General features: G+C 44.9%; 1 protein-coding gene across 1 annotated transcript; it reads right to left on the minus strand.

Moving 5' to 3' along the window:
* Nucleotides 1–4,878: 4,878 nt before the first annotated feature.
* Nucleotides 4,879–15,988, minus strand: LOC115092426 (neuropeptide FF receptor 1-like). The gene is made up of 3 exons (XM_029603260.1): nucleotides 15,679–15,988; nucleotides 14,554–14,653; nucleotides 4,879–6,654 (listed from the first exon to the last, which is right to left on the minus strand). Exons 1-3 carry the CDS (start codon nucleotides 15,986–15,988, stop codon nucleotides 5,775–5,777), a joined length of 1,290 nt encoding a protein of 429 aa, XP_029459120.1. The 3' UTR covers nucleotides 4,879–5,774.
* Between the last annotated feature and the right edge of the window lie 2,500 nt (nucleotides 15,989–18,488).

Raw genomic sequence — 18,488 nt, forward strand, 5'->3', positions numbered from 1 at the left:
TCCCCCAGATATACGCCAGGAACAATGCCATCTAATCTTCAGAAAGAAACTGAAAACCTGGTTGTTCGCCCAAGCCTACCGTTGAAGGAGCCACTATCAACCAATATTGACTCTCTCACCTCCCTACCTATTCCTTATTTCCTCCCCCCCCCCCCCCCCGCTCCAATCCCTGCCCTGCCAACACCCCTCCCCCCCGTTTTTCTCCCCTGTTCCTCCTTCCTCAGGAAAAGTGATGCTAACAACTGCCTACGATAAATCTCCAGCCGAATTCAGCAACCTTATGTTAACCTTTATATGTCTCGCCACTTAATTGTTTTTCGCTGACTATATTCAGTACTCTCCAGTTGTATTAGTTTGAAATTCTGTCCTTTTTTCCAAAGCCCATGTTTATACTCCCTGTTTAATGTAACTTTATCTTCTATATAGTTGTTAATTGTTTCCCCCTAGTTCCACTGTAAACCGGTACGATAAGACTTCGTCTTGAGCATCGGTATATTAAAAGAATTTAAATAAATAAATAATTTCTGAAAGTAAAATATGTGGCTTGGCTGCACATTTTACTTAGTGAATCGCGCAGGAATAGCTAATAGGCCTATTAACATGCATTAGGGGTAAAGCTAGCACGTCGAAAACGCGCGTCCAACCCCCCCGAAACTAATGGATGTTTTTGACGCGCTATTACCCCTTACTGAATAAGGGGTAAAGCTATCGCGTCAAAAACGCGTGTCCAAATGCTGATTAACAGTGCGCTCCTCTTCGCACCCCCACTTTCTTTCTGCCTGCTCCCTATACTCTTCCCCAGCCTTCTCACCCAGCCAAGTCCAGCTTCTTAGCCCTCCCCAAGCTCTTCCTCCTCCCACTCCCTGGTACAGTTTATTACAATCAGGATTCATTTTTCCCCTCCTTTTCGTGTTAGCGAGCAGCAGGAACAGCAAAGTGGCAGAAGTAAAGAAAAGGCTGACAGACTGCTCGCGGCATAGGAGCTATTAAAAGGGGCTTGCCAGCTTAAGTGTAGTTATTGGATTGGGCAGTGGTAACCCAAACCCCTGCCCGATCCAATGCATCAACTCCTAGATTTCCTACGCGAGCTGGCAACAGGAGCAGCAGCAGCATTTGAATGGCATCACCTCCTGCTGCCGCGGGGCCAGTCTCATGAGAGAAGCAACAATCTTGCAGCTATTCTTACGAGACTGGCCCAGCGGCAGCAGGACATGACATCATTCAAATGTTGCTGCCGCTGCCTGCTGGTGCAGGAGATCTAGGAGTTGATGCATTGGATCGGGCAGAGGTTTGGGTTACCTCTGCTCAATCTGATAACTAAATCTGAGCTGGCAAGGCTCCTATAGCAGTTCTTACGCTGTGGGTGGTCTGCCGGCCTTTTCTTTACTTCAGCCACCAGCAGGATGGAGTGCGCCAGGCCTGTAGCTTCCATTCCATTTTGGCTGCGGATGGCCTAGACCGTCAACCCCTCGGAGCCATCACCCTATGCAAGTGCACAGTTTGCACAGTGGCTTGCGCCGGCCCTACATCCTGCTAATGTCAGTAATAAGCACTGGATATTCCCTAACTCACCTTGACTAATAGAAGTTTATGGATTTCTCCTGCAACTTGTCCCAACTTTTTTTAAACCCAGCTAAGATAACTGCTTTAACCATAAGCTCTGGCAACGAATTCCAGAGCTTAATTGTACATCGAATGCAAAAGAATTTTCTCTGATTTGTTTTAAATGTGCTACTTGCTAACTTCATGGAGTGCCCTCTAGTCTTTCTATTATCTGAAAGAGTGTTTCGCCCATCGGTCACAGATGGCTGCGACCACTAATGCTGATCTCTCTCTTCTCTGCCTTCTCATTTCCTCGAAGAGTGGCGGCCTCTGTCCACCACCGCCGACCACCTCAGCGTTCCCAGCACGGAGTGGGCACTGCCGACCACCATCTTGAATCAGGAGTTACCTAGTCATGCGCACGCGCATGGACCACGTCATGGCAGGAACCTCGGGGGCGTCCCCTCCGGATGACGTCATCTACCTGCTGTACTTAAGATGACTGGCCATACGCTTCTACGAGTTAGCAAGGAGTTCTCTCGTTGCTGAATTCTGCTCCATTCTTGGACTTCTGGTTCCAGACTCTGCACTTGGCTTGAGACGCTCCGGGTACCCACTCCTCAGGGGCCCTTTCTCGTCTCCAACTATCTGCTCCTTGGAGGGCCTTCTGCCTTGGACTTCTTCGATCCCGCTCCCTGGGATCTCTTCTGGAATTGTCTACTGTGAGTACCGTTCTGCTACAAACTTCATCTATACCCAACCTCCTTGTGGGATCTGCTTCGGTGTACCCCGTGTCTCGGGCCACTACCACTTCATCCCCAGTAGGAGTCACTCCGGTTTACCCTGCGCTGCATGTCCTTACTACATCATTATTACAGGATTCCCTCGGGGTCCCTGCACCTCAGACTACCATCTCTCCACTGCTACATAGACATCTCTTCGGCATAACCCACTCTCGGGCCACTACCTAGGCGACTTGTCTGAGCTACAACTTCACTACAGAGAGACTTCCTGGCGTACCCCACTCTGCGGGCCACTACCGGATCTTTTCATCAGAGGTATCATCACGGGGGTATCCCCCTCTACTTTGAACTGTACTTCTGCACCTCCTACTCTGCGGGCTGTGCTTTTCTTCTTTATTAATAAAGACTCTGTTCCACAGCTGTGTCTGATACCACTGAGACCACGCCTACTGATGGTGAGGCTCACAGGGCTCCTCCCTGTGTGCGGAGATACTCTCACCTCGGCCCAGGGTTCACATTCTTACAAAATTATAACAGAGTAAATAATCGATTCACATTTACCCGCTCTATTCCTCTCATGATTTTGTAGATCTCTATCATATCCCCCCTCAACCTTCTCTTCTTCAAGCTGAACAGCCTTAACCTCTTTAGCCTTTCCTCCTAGGGGAGCTGTTCCATCCACTTTATCATTTTGGTCGCTCTTCTCTGTAAGTTCTCTAGTGCATCAATATCATTTTGAGATGCGGCGACCAGAATTGTACACAGTACTCAAGGTGTGGTCTCACCATGGAGCGATACAGAGGCATTATGACATTTTCCGTTTTATTTACCATTCCCTTCCTAGTAATTCCTAATATTCTGTTTACTTTTTTGACTGCTGCAGCACACTGAACTGATTATTTCAATGTATTGCTTACTATGATACCTAGATCTTTTTCCTGGGTGGTAACTCCTAACATGAAACCTAACATTATGTAACTACAGCATGGGTTATCTTTCCCTATGGGTCGATTTTAAAACAAGCACATGGGCGTCTATTTGCACGTAGTTCTCGGTGATTTTATAACAAGCACACATTGCCACGCTTATGTTATAAAATACTGTTCCCAATCGCATGTGTGGGCAAGTTAGGACTCGCACATGTGGGGGGGGGGGGGGGATTTTAAAAACCAATGCATGGCGACGTAAGCCTTCCCCAATTCTTTCCTTAATTGGAGAGGACTGGGAGGAAACTTTCCTATCCTCCTATCCCCCTAACTACCCTTTCTACCTTTTCCCCTCTCCTCCCTGACCCCTAACCCCTAGCTAGCCTAATTTTTTTTTTGTTTTAATATTTACTGCTCCTTCAGAGCAGAAGTAACTTCCACACTGGCCAGTTGCCAATGCGCGCTTCCCTGGGTCAGGGCCTAATGGCTGCTGGAGGGGTATACCATCTGGGCCAGGTGATTTGCTACTCTTCTTGTACCTCACCTTGAACACATGTAGTGATAAGACAAGTATTAAGTAATTAAATAGATAAATAAATTCACTCATATGTCAAAGTCTGGATCCTAGTTTACCACTGTCATCCCTTGTAGTAGTGCCATGAAGGATAACATCCTTCCTCACAGCCCTCGCATCACTAAAAGTCGCCTTGTGGAACTGGGAAGTTGCATATGTGAGTCATTCCTATAGCTTTCAGCTTTTATCTGCTCAGCTTTCCGTACTTAAAACCGTTTTTGTGACCCTCAACAAGCCCTGTGCCCCCTCTTGCTTGTGGTATCATCTGGAAAAATATTAGAAACCTGCCTGATCAGGTCATGTGCATGGAGAATAAAGCCTGAATGTCACATCCCACTTTCACTATGCAGTAACTGAACTGGTAGCAATGTGAATTCATTCAATAGGCTTGACTGGGAAGTCAAGCAGCTGAACAGACACAGAGCCTTGATGACTAGCTTGGTTAGTTATTTTAATAACTGGACAAACAAAGTAGCTGGCATTGTCTAATCACTAGTGCATGATTCAAGTTCTTAAATTAATTGAATATAAATTATAGGCTCAGAGTACTGATTTAACAATAAGTCTATCGATTTTGTATTGATCTACAGCCTGGGATTCCCAAATGATTTGTCTCCAAATGATGGGAAAGGACGAAAGTGGTGAATCTGTGCTGTAGGGTGATTGCAGATATCATGTTTCTTCTGTCCTTGAGTGAAGGAATGAGCAGATGAAGGAATGAGGTCTGGTTAACAACCATTGGAGCAAACTGTTCAAAGGTTTTCCCCCTTAGGTAAAATCATTTGAGAAATCAGATCTCTGACTCCTCAGTTCCAATAATAGCTGTGGGATATAGAATTTAGTTTGAACGCTGTTTAGTTAAGTTGGTAGGGCCTGATTCTAACAGAAACATCAAACTGAATAAATTGCCTCCATATGCCTGCACGCTCCACATGGACTATTCTCACTGGCTGATTGGGACTTTGTATGTCTGTGTGGTCCAATATTTCTGGCTGGATTAAGACCTTCGGAATGCAATCTCTGTTTGTGAGCTTAAAAGATGATTCTTACCAATGCTTTACTTTGTTTTCTTGCTCAAATTGTTTGTCCTTCAAGTTTTTCTCTGTTCTCAACTGCATTTTACCTAACGAGATGGTTTGGTAGTCTGAGCAGCTCAGACTTCCTGAGTTCGGGGATTCAGATTTCATGAACATCTTCTGGGGTGTCAAGGTTTCTAAATGCCAGCTTTAGGAATCTGAAGTGTCTCCCTAAGCATAGCAGTACGTGACTCTGCGCATGCTGTCTGTCTGAACAGAACATCAGACCTGAGGACCTGGCTTACAGTACCCCTTACAAGATAAACATCCTGCTGCCTCAGTTACCACTAACCTAGGGGCTCCCTGTAACACTGATGCACGAGTCAGTTAAAGTGAGAAAGAGGAATGGAGGGTGGCAATGAGGAATCATGAATTTATTGTGGAAAAGATGCAGGTCATAATTATATGCTCTGTATCAATAAAAGGTCAATGAAAAACCTCATTGTTGGCAGTGCTCTGCAATATGGGCACAGCTATGAATCAGACAGCACAGTATATGCAGAGCCCAACACTTGATAGCCATTGTCATTGGTTGATAGCTTCCCAGATACTATCGTGGGCTTATCCTGTCCCAAGTCTTTGCAGGCTGTGATACCTTGAGAATTACCCCAAGATGTTGTTGTACAAGAAATGTTGAGACCACATGGGTCCCTTTCAAAGATGTCAGATGCCAAGTAAAACTGCAAACCAATCCTAAACAGATTACATTTCTATTGATTCTACAGCCTGACACAATGTTTGCTTTCCTCTCCACAATCTTCCAGTAACCAGGAGCTCTTTGAAAGTACTGAAGAAGTCGTTCTGAGGTGCGTCAGATGTTTGCCCTTCCTACTAACAGACCAACAATTGCCCCTTTAAAATCCAAAATTTGCTGCCAAGGGCTGGGGCTACAATATAAAGTTGAAACTCCATTTCATGCATCCCATGCTTTGCAGACTCCATTAAGAGGGGTAATTTTATCAATGTCCTCCAGGTGGAGCCCTTGTTTCAAAGCCTGCCCATTCTGCACAGAGCAGGGCCCACCCTGGGACAGATTCTTCAGGCAGGTCGAATCAGAGGATTCTCCATCAGTGAAAACCTTGTTCCTCATTCCAAAGCTGATATTCCCTGGGGTCCTCTCAAAATACGTTTCATGGTGTTTCATCTTGTCACAGCACAGGTGGACCCTGAAAGCCGCCTGAAAGCCTCTCTTGAAATTTTCATTGAAGTAGCCATAAATGATGGGATTCACACTGCTATTAGAAAAGGCCAACCAGTGGGAAAAGGGAAAGATGTACCCTGTCAGCAGGTTAATCTGGGCATCGTCTAGGTTGGCATAATCTGTGAGCAACATTAAAGTCCATAAGGGCAGCCAGGATAGCATAAAGAGAAGGGCAACTATAATTAGCATCTTGATAATCTTAATTTTCTTTCTTGATACTGCATTGCATCTTTCCCGACTGTCCCGGATATGTTCACTTATTGGGCCTGAGGACTTGTACAGCTTTATTCCAATTCTTCCGTACATGATGATGATCAGAGTTAAAGGGGCGACATAGATGTGCGCAAAGAGAACGGTGGTATAAATCTTACGCATTTCACTGTCAGGCCACGCTTCATAACAGGAGTACAAAGGGTAGGTGCGGTTGTCCCGGCTGCTAACCACCATGAAATGATCCTCTACCTGAGCAACTGTGAGCATGACTGCAGAGGGACACATGATGGCAAAGGCCAGGACCCAGATGATAATGATGGTGTTAACAGCCTTGAGCAATGTGAGCTTTGCTTTGAATGGATAGACAATGCAGCGGAACCTGTCAGGGAATACAAAAAAAAAAGCAGATTTAAACCACCGGAAATTTAATATGCTCTTTCTGAAACAACTAGGCATATATGTGACACTGATATCACAGGCTCATTTTCTACTGGAGCACCAGTTATTTCACACTCATACTGGTATACTCCCAGCCCATAAAGAGATGTAGTTTTCTTCTCTTTAAAGATAGGCTGTGTTCATAGTGGCTCTTAGCTGTATAATGTGAGTCATCTACTCAAATAGTAAAGGGCCAAAGAGGGAATGTAACAAACCTAACTGATATTCTGCAGTCAAGTCTGGCAGTTATCCTTAGCTACTGCAGGGGAGACAGGAGGAGCAGCCTGGGGGCCCCCTTAAAAGATGTGCTGTCATTTATTATATTACTATATCAGTCAACGTTTTGGTCATTCAGGGCTAATTTTGTAACTGTGCATGAGTTAGCCAGCAAATATCGGGTAGATTTTTAAATGCCCACATGCATAAAATCCGGCCTTTACACGCGTGGCTGGGCGAATTTTCCAAGAGGCCCAGCCATGCACGTAAAAGCCGGTACACGCTCAAGTTCCGGGCTTCTTGGAAGGGGCAGGCCGGGGGGTGGGGAGGGGTGGGGAATGGGCCAGGACAACGCTATTGATGGCTGTCCTGGAGACTCGCGTGCCGGCAGCTGGCCGGTGCGCGCAACTTACTTCATCTCGGGAGCTGAAGTAAGTTGCAAAATAAAGAAGATAAAAAGGAAAAGGTAGGGTTTAGGGGGTGGGGAGGAGAGGGGAAGGGGAAGGGGAAGGGAGGTTAGGTGGGGGGGAGGGAACTGGGGAAGGCTGGGATGCGTCGCCGTGCAGAAATTGCATAAAATCCCTCCCCCCCTTGCGGGCACCACTCACACATGCGCACGCGGATTATAAAATCCGGTGCGCATGTACATGCGGCCATGGGATTTTATAACATGCACACGCCGGCGCACGCATGTTATAAAATCGGCGCGCACACATGGACGTGCGCATGCACCTTTTAAAATCTATCCCTATATACATATGTTACACCAAATTTTCAAAGCGGATTTATGCGCATAAGTCTGCTTTGAAAATTTTCTAACCAAATCTACCTGCATAAGTTACATCTGCAAAAACATCCACACAAGTTTCAGTGAAAATTTATACACATGGGGGTGAATTTTCAAAACAGTACACACATAAAAATTAGCATATACATGCATCAGTTGCCTCTACTCCCGTATTTCATATTGGGGGTCATTTTCAAAGGAGTTATGCATGTAAATGTGACATACTATCGTAGCAATTTTCAAAAGCTATTTACTTGAGTAAAGTGCACTTACTTGAGTAAATCCTATGGACAATTCAATGGCATATATTGTAGCAATTTTGAAAAGCCCACTTACTTGAGTAAAGTGTATTTACTCGAGCAAAAACCAGTTTTGCTCGAGTAAATGCTTTTTAAAATCTACCCCATTTTGTAAAAGTAAAAAGTCCGTGCATATTTTCACTTTTGTGCTCACATATACATGCAAAAAAAGGAGCAGTCTAAGGGCGCTCCAGGGCAGGGCCAACACTTACACTTGTAATCAGCTATTTTAAAAGACACACACAAGCATTTGTCAACTTACGCGTGTATTTTTACACCTGCTAATAATTACTTGGCGTAAGGGATCTTAAAGGTGTTTGCTGTGTGGTGCTGACTGGGTGGGAGGTCTGGGTGAACCGCAGGGAGTTCAGGCTGAAGAACCAGGAAGGTCTCGAGACCCAGAGAAGGCTGGATGAACTGGTGGGACTAATTGGTAAACTAATTTCATGTTAAAATTGGCCAACTTGCACTCCTAAATTGGGACTTACACAAGTCCTACTTTACTTTTGTATGTAAAATATATATGCACATATTTTAAAAACAGGTAGGAAAAGTACGCGAATTCAGTGCAGTGATAGACACTCTTTCAATGCAGTGCATTGTGGAGTAGAGAGATACGCATATTTCATAAAACACCCATATATCATATGCGCGGGTTATAAAATACTTACATAGATCTGCTTGCGGCAATATACACGCGTTTGCATTTGTTTAAAAGTTATCCTCCCTCTTTTTACAATCCAAAATTGGGTGAATAAGTGCAAACCCCTCCCCAGCTCCACTGCCGGGAACGTTCACTCAGTTCAAATAAACCTATGATATATATATGCCTACGTTTGCCAGCATATTCAGAGGGCAATTTTGTAAAAAGCCATTTCTGCATGTAAAATACTGTTTTTTTACCTGCAGATCTGCCTTTGAAAATTACCCTCTCAATTGTTCCAGTGGCTGGGGGAAGAGAGATACAAGGCAAATGTTTCTTCTGGCCAAAACTTAGAAATATTATTAAACACTATGAAATCTATTAAGACTAACATTGCCCCATTAATTTCTGGCCTACTATTTTATATGGCAACAAGGATTGGAAAGTGCTTGATGTTGATAATGACAAATTCCAATAAACATATTTAGTCGAATGCATGGAAATAAAGGTCAACAAACAAAAACAAATTAATGAGGTGACAGTTTTTTATTGGATCAACTTAATAAAGCTAAGAAAACTAGTCAAGAATTTTCATAGCCATTTATGCACATAAGAGGTCATTTTAATAGGAGTTTATACGTGTAAATGTAACATACTATCATAACGATTTTAAAAAGCCATTTATGTGGATAAAGTGCACTTACACATGAATATCCTATTGACAATTCAATGGCATATATTGTAACAATTTTCAAAAGCCCACTTATTTATTTATTTTAAAGTGTTTGTATACCGCTTTTACAATTGAAAATTAATCAAAACGGTTCACAATGTTAAACATACACAATCTGTGTAAAATAATAAAAAGCATAAAACATAGGGGTAAAACAGAAAGAACACAAAACACAACTCTGTTACAAAATAAATACAGAAAAGTGCCAGTAGGTGAGGACGTCAGGATGGGAAACGCAGTAATACTTAAGAACCAGTACTAGCAGGGGAATTATAAGCTTTCTGAAATAAATGTGTTTTTAATGATGTCTAGATGGTATAAGATGGAGAAAGTCTGGCAATGAATTCCACAGGATAGGGCCCGCTACAGAGAAGGCTCTATTATGTGTTATATGTAATCTTAATGTAGGGGCATAGGGCGACTGCTGAAGTTGGTGATGCACCATAAAATTTGCTGCTGTCGGGTGCCCTAAATTACCTTATGATCGCTACTTTCTTTGATGCAAAAAGTCTATCAATTTTATTCTCACAGCAACCCAATTCTTAAAGGGAAAATTAGCTAAAGACATCCCTTAAAATAATCACCTAATCTGCTAACATCAGTTACAATAAAATATGTGAATGAAAAAAATATTTTCTGCAAGAACATTCAAAACCATTTTTCTGCATGCAAATGAAATAAAAGCAAACTTCTGTTTAAAATAGAAATGAGAGAGGACAATAATGCCATAAAAGCCAGTGATGATAAGTACTATAATTTTCACAGCAAAAATTCAGGTTACACAAGAACTGAACCTTTAAAATACCGGCAAACCCTCATAGAAATGTACTACCAAAAACTGTACTGGAAACCAGAAGCCCGACTGTATTTATTATTCCTTGCAAACCATCAGGCAATATAATTGTGTGTACATTTGTGCATGAAAAAAGGAGGATTTCCAGGAGTGGAGCTGGGGTGGAATTTGGCGTTACACACATACTTTTGATTTTTAAAAGCATACACACACAAGTTGCATCATGCCAGCAGCAGGGGTAATTTTGTGCAGAGGAGTTTGTGTGCATAGTCTGAGAATTTTCAAGCAAAGTTACACTGGTACTTTCACTTAGGAAATTTGTGGAAAGTCTGTGGGTAAAAGGTGTGCACAAAGGGGTAGATTTTAATAAAGTACGCCCGTGCGTACTTTTGTTCGTGCACCAGGCGCGAACAAGAGTACGCCGCGCGTATCTCTTAAAATCCGGAGTCGGCGCACGCAAGGCTGTGCAAAATCAGCAGCCTGCGTGCACCGAGCCTCGCAGCCTGTTTCAGTTCCCTCCCCCCCCCCCACACCTTCCCCTCCCTTCTCCTACCTAACCCAACCCCCAGCCCTATCTAAACCCCCCCCCCCCCACACCTTTGTTGGCAAAGTTACGCCTTCCTGAGGCAGGCGTAACTTGCGCGCGCCGGGCCGGACGCCAGCGCGCGATTCCCCGGCCCGGAAGCAGTTTTGGAGGCCTCGGCCACACCCCCAAAATGCCCCCGGCCCGGAACCACACCTGCGGCCCCACCCCTGGATGACACGCCGTCGCGAAATGCCCCCGACACCCCCCCAACACGCCCCCCAGGAAAGCCCCGGGACTTACGCGCGTCCCAGGGCTTGTGCGCGTGCCGAGCCTATTCAACATAGGCTCGGCGCGCGCAGGGGGAACTTGGGGCAGGTTTTCGGGGGGTACGCACGTATCTTACGCGCATACCCCTTTGAAAATCTGCCCCAAAATTTCCCATTACCCTCCCTGTATATTAAGTTAGCCCAATAAAAGGTATCCCTTTTGTTTGTTCACCTTTATTTCTGTTGCGCTCCACGGCCGGTCCTGCTCACCTGGCCCGACCGTCCACCAGCTTCACTCTAAGTCCCTGCGCTGCTCGGCTGTGGCTTCCACGGGCGTCCCCGGCTCCTTCACGGCCTTCCTCGTCGCAGCTGTCCTTGCGCCGGGGCTTGGTTTCCTCCTCGGCGTCGGCCCCGCCCACTAGCGCTCGCGTGCGGAGCTCTTCCCAAGTTAAAGGGCCAAGCGCAGGAAAACCTCAGGCGGCACCCGAGTCTGATGTCACTTGAGCAGGGCATTTAAATTGCAGCTCAAGCCCTAGCTCATTGCCTTGGCAATCGGGTCGTACACTCCGGTGTGTCTAGTTTGCCTTCCAGCGTTTCCTGTTCCAGTGTCTCTTGTTCCTGCCTTTCCTGTTCCAGCGTCTCCTGTTCCTTCGTCTCTCCATCCCTGGTAGTACCCTCCAGACTGATCTCACAGGACTGACCATTGCTTGCTCCTGACTATTCTTGATTGCTGCCTGGACCTGACCTCTGCCTGTTCACTGACTACTCCTGACCGCTGCCTGGAACTGACCTCTGCCTGAACACTGACTACTCTTGTCCGCTGCCTGGAACTGACCTCTGCCTGAACACTGACTACTCTTGACCACTGCCTGGAACCGACCTCTGCCTGAACACTGACTACTCTTGACCACTGCCTGGAACCAACTTCTGTCTGGACACTGACTACTTCCGGATTGACTACTGGTACTGACCCCTGCTTCGGCTGACATTTCTGAATTACTACTCTGGCCTTGATCCTCTCTATCCATTCGGACTCTCTGTACTGGCCTCCTGTGATCACTAGACATTCTGGTTTGGACCTCGATCACGCACCCTTGTTCGTGGTGGGCACTCCTCTGCACTTCCTCTCCAGGAGATCCTACGAGGCCCATCTAAGACCAGGCAGCCCAGATAACCAAGAGCTCAACCTGAGGGAACCTCGGGTTGCTATTGGCGAAGCTCCAGCTAGCCTCTGTCTCCTCCTGTGCTCCTCCTCCTGGTGGCAGGCGCTCTCTGGGTCCGACCAGAGGGCCATACCAACACTGCATCAGGCCAAGGGTTCACCTCCAGCGCAACAATTTCCATGCAAATAAAATCCAGGAAAATAATGTAGCAAAGGATAGTGAGAGGATGAATGGGATCAGAGGAGGCACTGTGGACTAGGCCAAGAGTTTGAATACCATGTGGTACAGATTGTCTATACTTCACAGATGTTTCATATGCATTGATCCCTGTATGCTTTAGATCACAGAAAGCCTTGTAGAAAGGAGTTGACTTTCTTTATCTTTTCATCACAGTGTGACATTTTCTTTAATAAAATCAGGTGGTTGCCATGTTAGCTCACTTGGATATATAGAAATAAAGATCAAGAAAAAGGTTGTAGGAGAAACCTTGTTATTCGACTTGTTTGCTGGTCTTTTCTATGGAATGTATTATATCTTGTGTTATCTGATGGAAAAGCTAAATGAGCAGGCAAAAATTTGGCTATTTCTTGGTGGGCAGTTCAAATAGCCATATTGGTCCTGGAGACAACTGGGGTCTTAGGTCGTAATTCCTTCTAAAGGACCAGATAGGCCTGGGTACTCTTGAGAGCTCATGTACAAACATCTTTTTTATTGATCACTCAAAAGGTACATAGCCTAGTAAGACTCAACGTCTACTGCTGTAGCCATTCCATGAATTCTCACCCATGGATTCCACTGTGATATGTGTACTTTGCGAACTCATGTTCTTAAGGACAATACTAGCTATAATAAGAAAGATATAACACAAGCCACACCATTCACACAAGTTAAACATACAGATAGTAGAATAGCAAAAATACTTCAGAGTTAGACTACAATAAAGAGGAAAGTTTCCCTGCACCTGCATCGCCAGTATGCAAATTGAGCTCCACCCCTTTCTCTATATGGAAATTGAGTTCCACCTCACTCTCCCTGTATTCTTCAGCTCCACCCCACTCTTCAGCTCCACCTTTCTCTCTATCACATATGGAAATCGAGCTCCGCCCCTCTCTCTGGCTATACTCTCCAGTTCTGCCTCCCACCCCCTCTCTGAATTGTCCAATCCCCTCGACACTAACACATAGCACACTGGAGCTCAGCCTGCACTTGCTACCACCCCACATCTCAATTAAACACTTCCTATACTTCACAGTATTTCTCTGTCCTTGAATGTCTTTTACTATTAGTTCTTTATAAAGAACAATAAGTTGCTCGTCAAACTGGCTGAGAATGATTTAGAACACTGATTATTAACTGATCTTGCTAAGTGGATGCAAAATTGATATTGTTGCCAGCAGCAATAACAGCTTCTTCTCAATTAAAATTCTGGATAATTTTTTTGTTCAGTACACTGAAATAAAAGCAACAATTTATTTTCTGTTCATTGAAATTGAAAAGTCTAAGATATTTCCTGAGCTATTAATTTAATACCATTGGGAAACATCGTTTTAAGAAAGAGCGTACTTAATCAGACAAAATCTACTATATAATTAGCTTCAGACATCATTCAAAATTTCTCCTTGTGCTCATACTTAGATTGTCAGCTCTTTGGATCAGGGACATTGTAACCAGTATAGCACTGAGTACATTAGCAGTGATGTATAAATAATAAATCATTATTTATGAAGTGATCCTAACAAGTGAGTGCATCATTGGTTTGTTTGGTAATTACCATGAATTTTTCCACCAAAAGCAGGAAAGAGAGTTGCTAATTTATATGTTGACCTTCCAGCGATGGAGAGAAATCAGCCTCTTCCAGTAAAACCAAAGCCCTGATGAGTCTGATACAAATCTTACAAATGAGCTTGGTCACACAATATTTTGCAAACCACGGTGATGGTACTGGTTTTAAAAGATCATGTTTTGACTTTCCATTTCCATATTTATCAGACCTATACCAGAGTTGAATCAATGATTGAATCAACAACTGAATTTTAACTTGCTAGAATAATCTAGTCATTCCTTTACTTCGAGACCAAATCTCAGACATGTTTAAATATTCTGCTCATAAAGACCTCCAATCGAGTCCTTATATGACATCTTTCTGTGCGTGACTACTCCCACAGTTAGAAGGGTTCTTCCTAATGTCCAGCCACTGCTTCTTGTCCTGTCACCAATAGAGATGGAGAACACTGACTCTCATCCTCACTGGATTCCCCTTTACATATTTGAAGGAAGTGTTCTCATTTCCAGATTGACTATACTCAATTTCTTTAGTCTGTTCTCACACATCACATTATCTCGACCTCAGCACTTTTTTTGTAGAACTAAAGCTAGAAGAACTCTACTAGGTCTCCTTTCAGTTTGTCTCTCACCTGTCCACAGCGATGGCCACCAGCGTAAACACTGAAGCAGACACTGACATCCCTTGCACAAGACCACTCATTTTACACAGAGCGTTGCTGAAAGGCCAGCCTGGCAGAAATAAAAGAGTTCTCAAAGTTAATATGGAACAGATAGACTCTACAGTGACTGCAGCAGAACACTGTTCTAACCTAATGCCATGACATGATGAAATAGCGGTCCAGTCCTGACTTTCTGGCAAGAATTCCAAGGCACACTTGTCCTGCTGAAGTAATATAAGAAAGACCAGAATGCATTAGAATGGGACTTAGAAAACTAGGACTAGATTCCAATGTGCTGTTGACCTAGAGAAAGGTTGGTGACTCTGAACCAGCAGGTAATTGCCCACAAATAGGAAAAACAGCTGGGTGACCAGACACTGAGGTTCAAATATGGCAATCTTGGTTATTATGCAGCAACAGAATGAGAAGTTTTGAATTTTATCAGCTGTCTGCTATGTCCTTTCCACAATGTTTTCATAGTCATGCTATATGTATGCAATGTTTCTTTTAAGCCAGCAGTTCTTAATCAATTTGCATGCACTGCTACATTTTATGCATATCTGTCTCATGCCTATTCATTGCAAATATTCTAAAAACCTGAATGGCTGGGTATGTATCAAGGACTGGGTTGAGAACCCCTGCTCTAACAACTTTCGCCCCACCAGTCTCACTCTGAGCATCCTGCAGTTTAAAAGTTGAGGTGCCATGAGGTTTGAACTGTGGGATGGCTGGATCACGCCTCCCGGGGAGAAAGATATCAACGGTCTTCCACACATCTTAGATGGAGCTTTGTATATGTTTTTAATAGGACTAGGTGAGAACATTGAGTTTATGGATAGTAATCCTATTCTTCACCAACAAACTGGGTATTTGCCAGTTGCATTTTGCTAAATATGATCTATTGTTGCAAAAACTTGATACACTGAAATTATAAGTAAAATAGCAAAGACCAGATCCATTACTGTTTGCAATGTACAAGTTGCAATGAATATCTGAGATGCATCCAAGTAAAACTGAGTGCCCTCCTGTGATATGATAGTGCCGTGGGCGACACATGTTGTAAAAAGAAATGTAACTTCAGTTAATTGGCCTCACCTGTGATCAGGTTGTCCACAAGTGTGGTGGGCACACAGAAGATTCCCACGAGCAGGTCACTAATTGCCAAGTTGAGGATGAAGAGGTTGGTGACTGTGCGCATCCGATTGTTCTTTAAGACGATGAAGCAGACCAAGCTGTTCCCAACCATGCACAAGGCAAAGATGAACAGGTAGGATATGATGTAGCTAGCAGCTACAGGTGAGGAGTGTTGGTAGTAGGGTGAGTAAGTAAGGTTTCTTTTGTGGTCTACTAATGTCTGAACTGTTTTACTTACACCTTCATCCAGATCTTCCCCAAAGACCTCCATGGCACCTTCCAGATTTTAGTCCACCTGCAAAAATAACTGGAAGCCAATGAGATACAATGTTTCCAGACAGAAGAAAGTAATGAGCAAGATCCACCCATCCCAAATTATGAATTGCCTTTCTGCTGCAATGAGAATTCTACGACATATCAGCTCTATTACTCCTCAAGGAACATGGGATTCTGGAGGCCAGTTTTTGTTCTTCCTGCAGAAGCATCAATGCAACAGCCACCGCCAGTGTAATAAACAGGGAGTACATAGCTTTGCTTCAGAATCCATTTACATACTAACTGAAGAGGGATAAAAGTTGACCTTTAGTTAATAAGTTGAACAAACACAAGCTAGAATTCATGGAGCATGCACACAGAGGTTTTACTTCTCACAAAATGGCATCAACACACAAGCACTGAAACATGGTCATCAGTGGAAAGAAAGAGGTCTTTGATGGATAAACATACGAAGAAGACACCAATTCTTCAGAACTTAAACTGGCTGCCAGTGAAGAGCGGGGTAAAATTCAAAACACTATGAGGTAGATATTCAAACATAAGTAAGTTAGCCGGATAAGACTTATCCAGCTAGCTTACATGGGATATTCAGCGGCACAGCTATGCCACCAAATAACCCTGATGAAATTGTTTAGCCAGATAAGCTGTGTAACACCCTCACCTCTAGCCTGAAACATCTCCAGCATCATGCAGCATTTCAGGCACATGGCTGAACTTTCTGCAGTTCCTGAGCCCTTTTTATAGGCCCTACTGCTTGGACTTCCTGTAATACACCCTGATGACATCACATCCTGCCTAGTATAAAGAAAGCATAGAACTACCATTCAATACTTTTGCAACAGGTCCCCTGCTTGTTCTGCAGTGCTTGCTTGTTGCTCCAGCGTGGTCCTGCCTTGCTCCTGGCTTTCCAGCTCCTGTCTATCCTGTTATGGTCTCCCCTCTGGCCTGACTTCTTGATGCCTTGGCCTCAACCTGGACCTTGACTTTGCTTTTCTCTCTGCCTGCCTTGACCTCAGCCTGGGCCTTGTCTCCACTTTTCTCTCTGCCTGCCTTGACCTCAGCCCGGCCACTGGCCTCGCCTACCATTACTTTCTTCATACTCAGCCTCAAAACTCCTGCCGACCGCCAGAACCTGCAGGTTCAACCCAAGGGGGAGGTGGCTGGTCAGGCAGAAGATCTAGTCTCGTGATGTATCAGCTGCCACCTGTTAAGGCCTATCTTGTGCTCATACAAGATAGACTATAAACGTAACAGCAGCCCAAGAGTTCACTAACCTCACCTCATGACACCCTATTATCAAAATATTTTTCTCCCTTGATTCCCAGTACCACTCCTGTCTTATGTTAATGTACTTGTGCCATTTATATGCATCTTCATAGACTCATTGTATCTCATTTTTATGGAACTTGCATCAATATTTATTTATTTATTTATTTTTAATTTTTCTATACCGATGTTCCTGTATACAATACATATCGCACCGGTTTACATGGAACTGAACTGACACCTCTGGGGCGGAATACATTGTAACATGTTGACAAAAAACTTTAAGGGAGAGAAATATTCCCAGTCTGTGTGTATGCATTATTTATTTTATTTATTTGAGTGTTTTTATATACCGTTGTTTGGAGCTGGCCTTCACAATGGTTTACAAGAGAAACAACAATACATGGAACAGCTAACAGGTACAATGAAACGAACGTAAATAGGATAAAATATATCCATTCTGGGGAGCTGAGCGAGGAGGACAGACGCGCTGCAAGATCCTGTGCACTCTGAAGCTGCCCGGCTGAGAGGGACGCCGTTTCGGAGGAGTGAGGTCAGCCCCGCCTACCAGCGACGACATCCAAGCGCCGCGGATCCCTATTTAACCTCGGGGAGAGCGGTGAGAGGTGGGAGCTGAGCGAGGAGGACAGACGCGCTGCAAGATCCTGTGCGCTCTGAAGCTGCCCGGCTGAGAGGGACGCCGTTTCGGAGGAGTGAGGTCAGCCCCGCCGACCAGCGACGACATCCAAGCGCCGCGGATCCCTATTTAACCTCGGGGAGAGCGGTGAGAGGTGGGAGCTGAGCGAGGAGGACAGACGCGCTGCAAGATCCTGTGCGCTCTGAAGCTGCCCGGCTGAGAGGGACGCCGTTTCGGAGGAGTGAGGTCAGCCCCGCCTACCAGCGACGACATCCAAGCGCCGCGGATCCCTATTTAACCTCGGGGAGAGCGGTGAGAGGTGGGAGCTGAGCGAGGAGGACAGACGCGCTGCAAGATCCTGTGCGCTCTGAAGCTGCCCGGCTGAGAGGGACGCCGTTTCGGAGGAGTGAGGTCAGCCCCGCCTACCAGCGACGACATCCAAGCGCCGCGGATCCCTATTTAACCTCGGGGAGAGCGGTGAGAGGTGGGAGCTGAGCGAGGAGGACAGACGCGCTGCAAGATCCTGTGCGCTCTGAAGCTGCCCGGCTGAGAGGGACGCCGTTTCGGAGGAGTGAGGTCAGCCCCGCCTACC

The sequence above is a fragment of the Rhinatrema bivittatum genome, chromosome 5, assembly GCF_901001135.1.
Source record: "Rhinatrema bivittatum chromosome 5, aRhiBiv1.1, whole genome shotgun sequence".
NCBI classification, from domain to species: Eukaryota; Metazoa; Chordata; class Amphibia; order Gymnophiona; family Rhinatrematidae; genus Rhinatrema; species Rhinatrema bivittatum.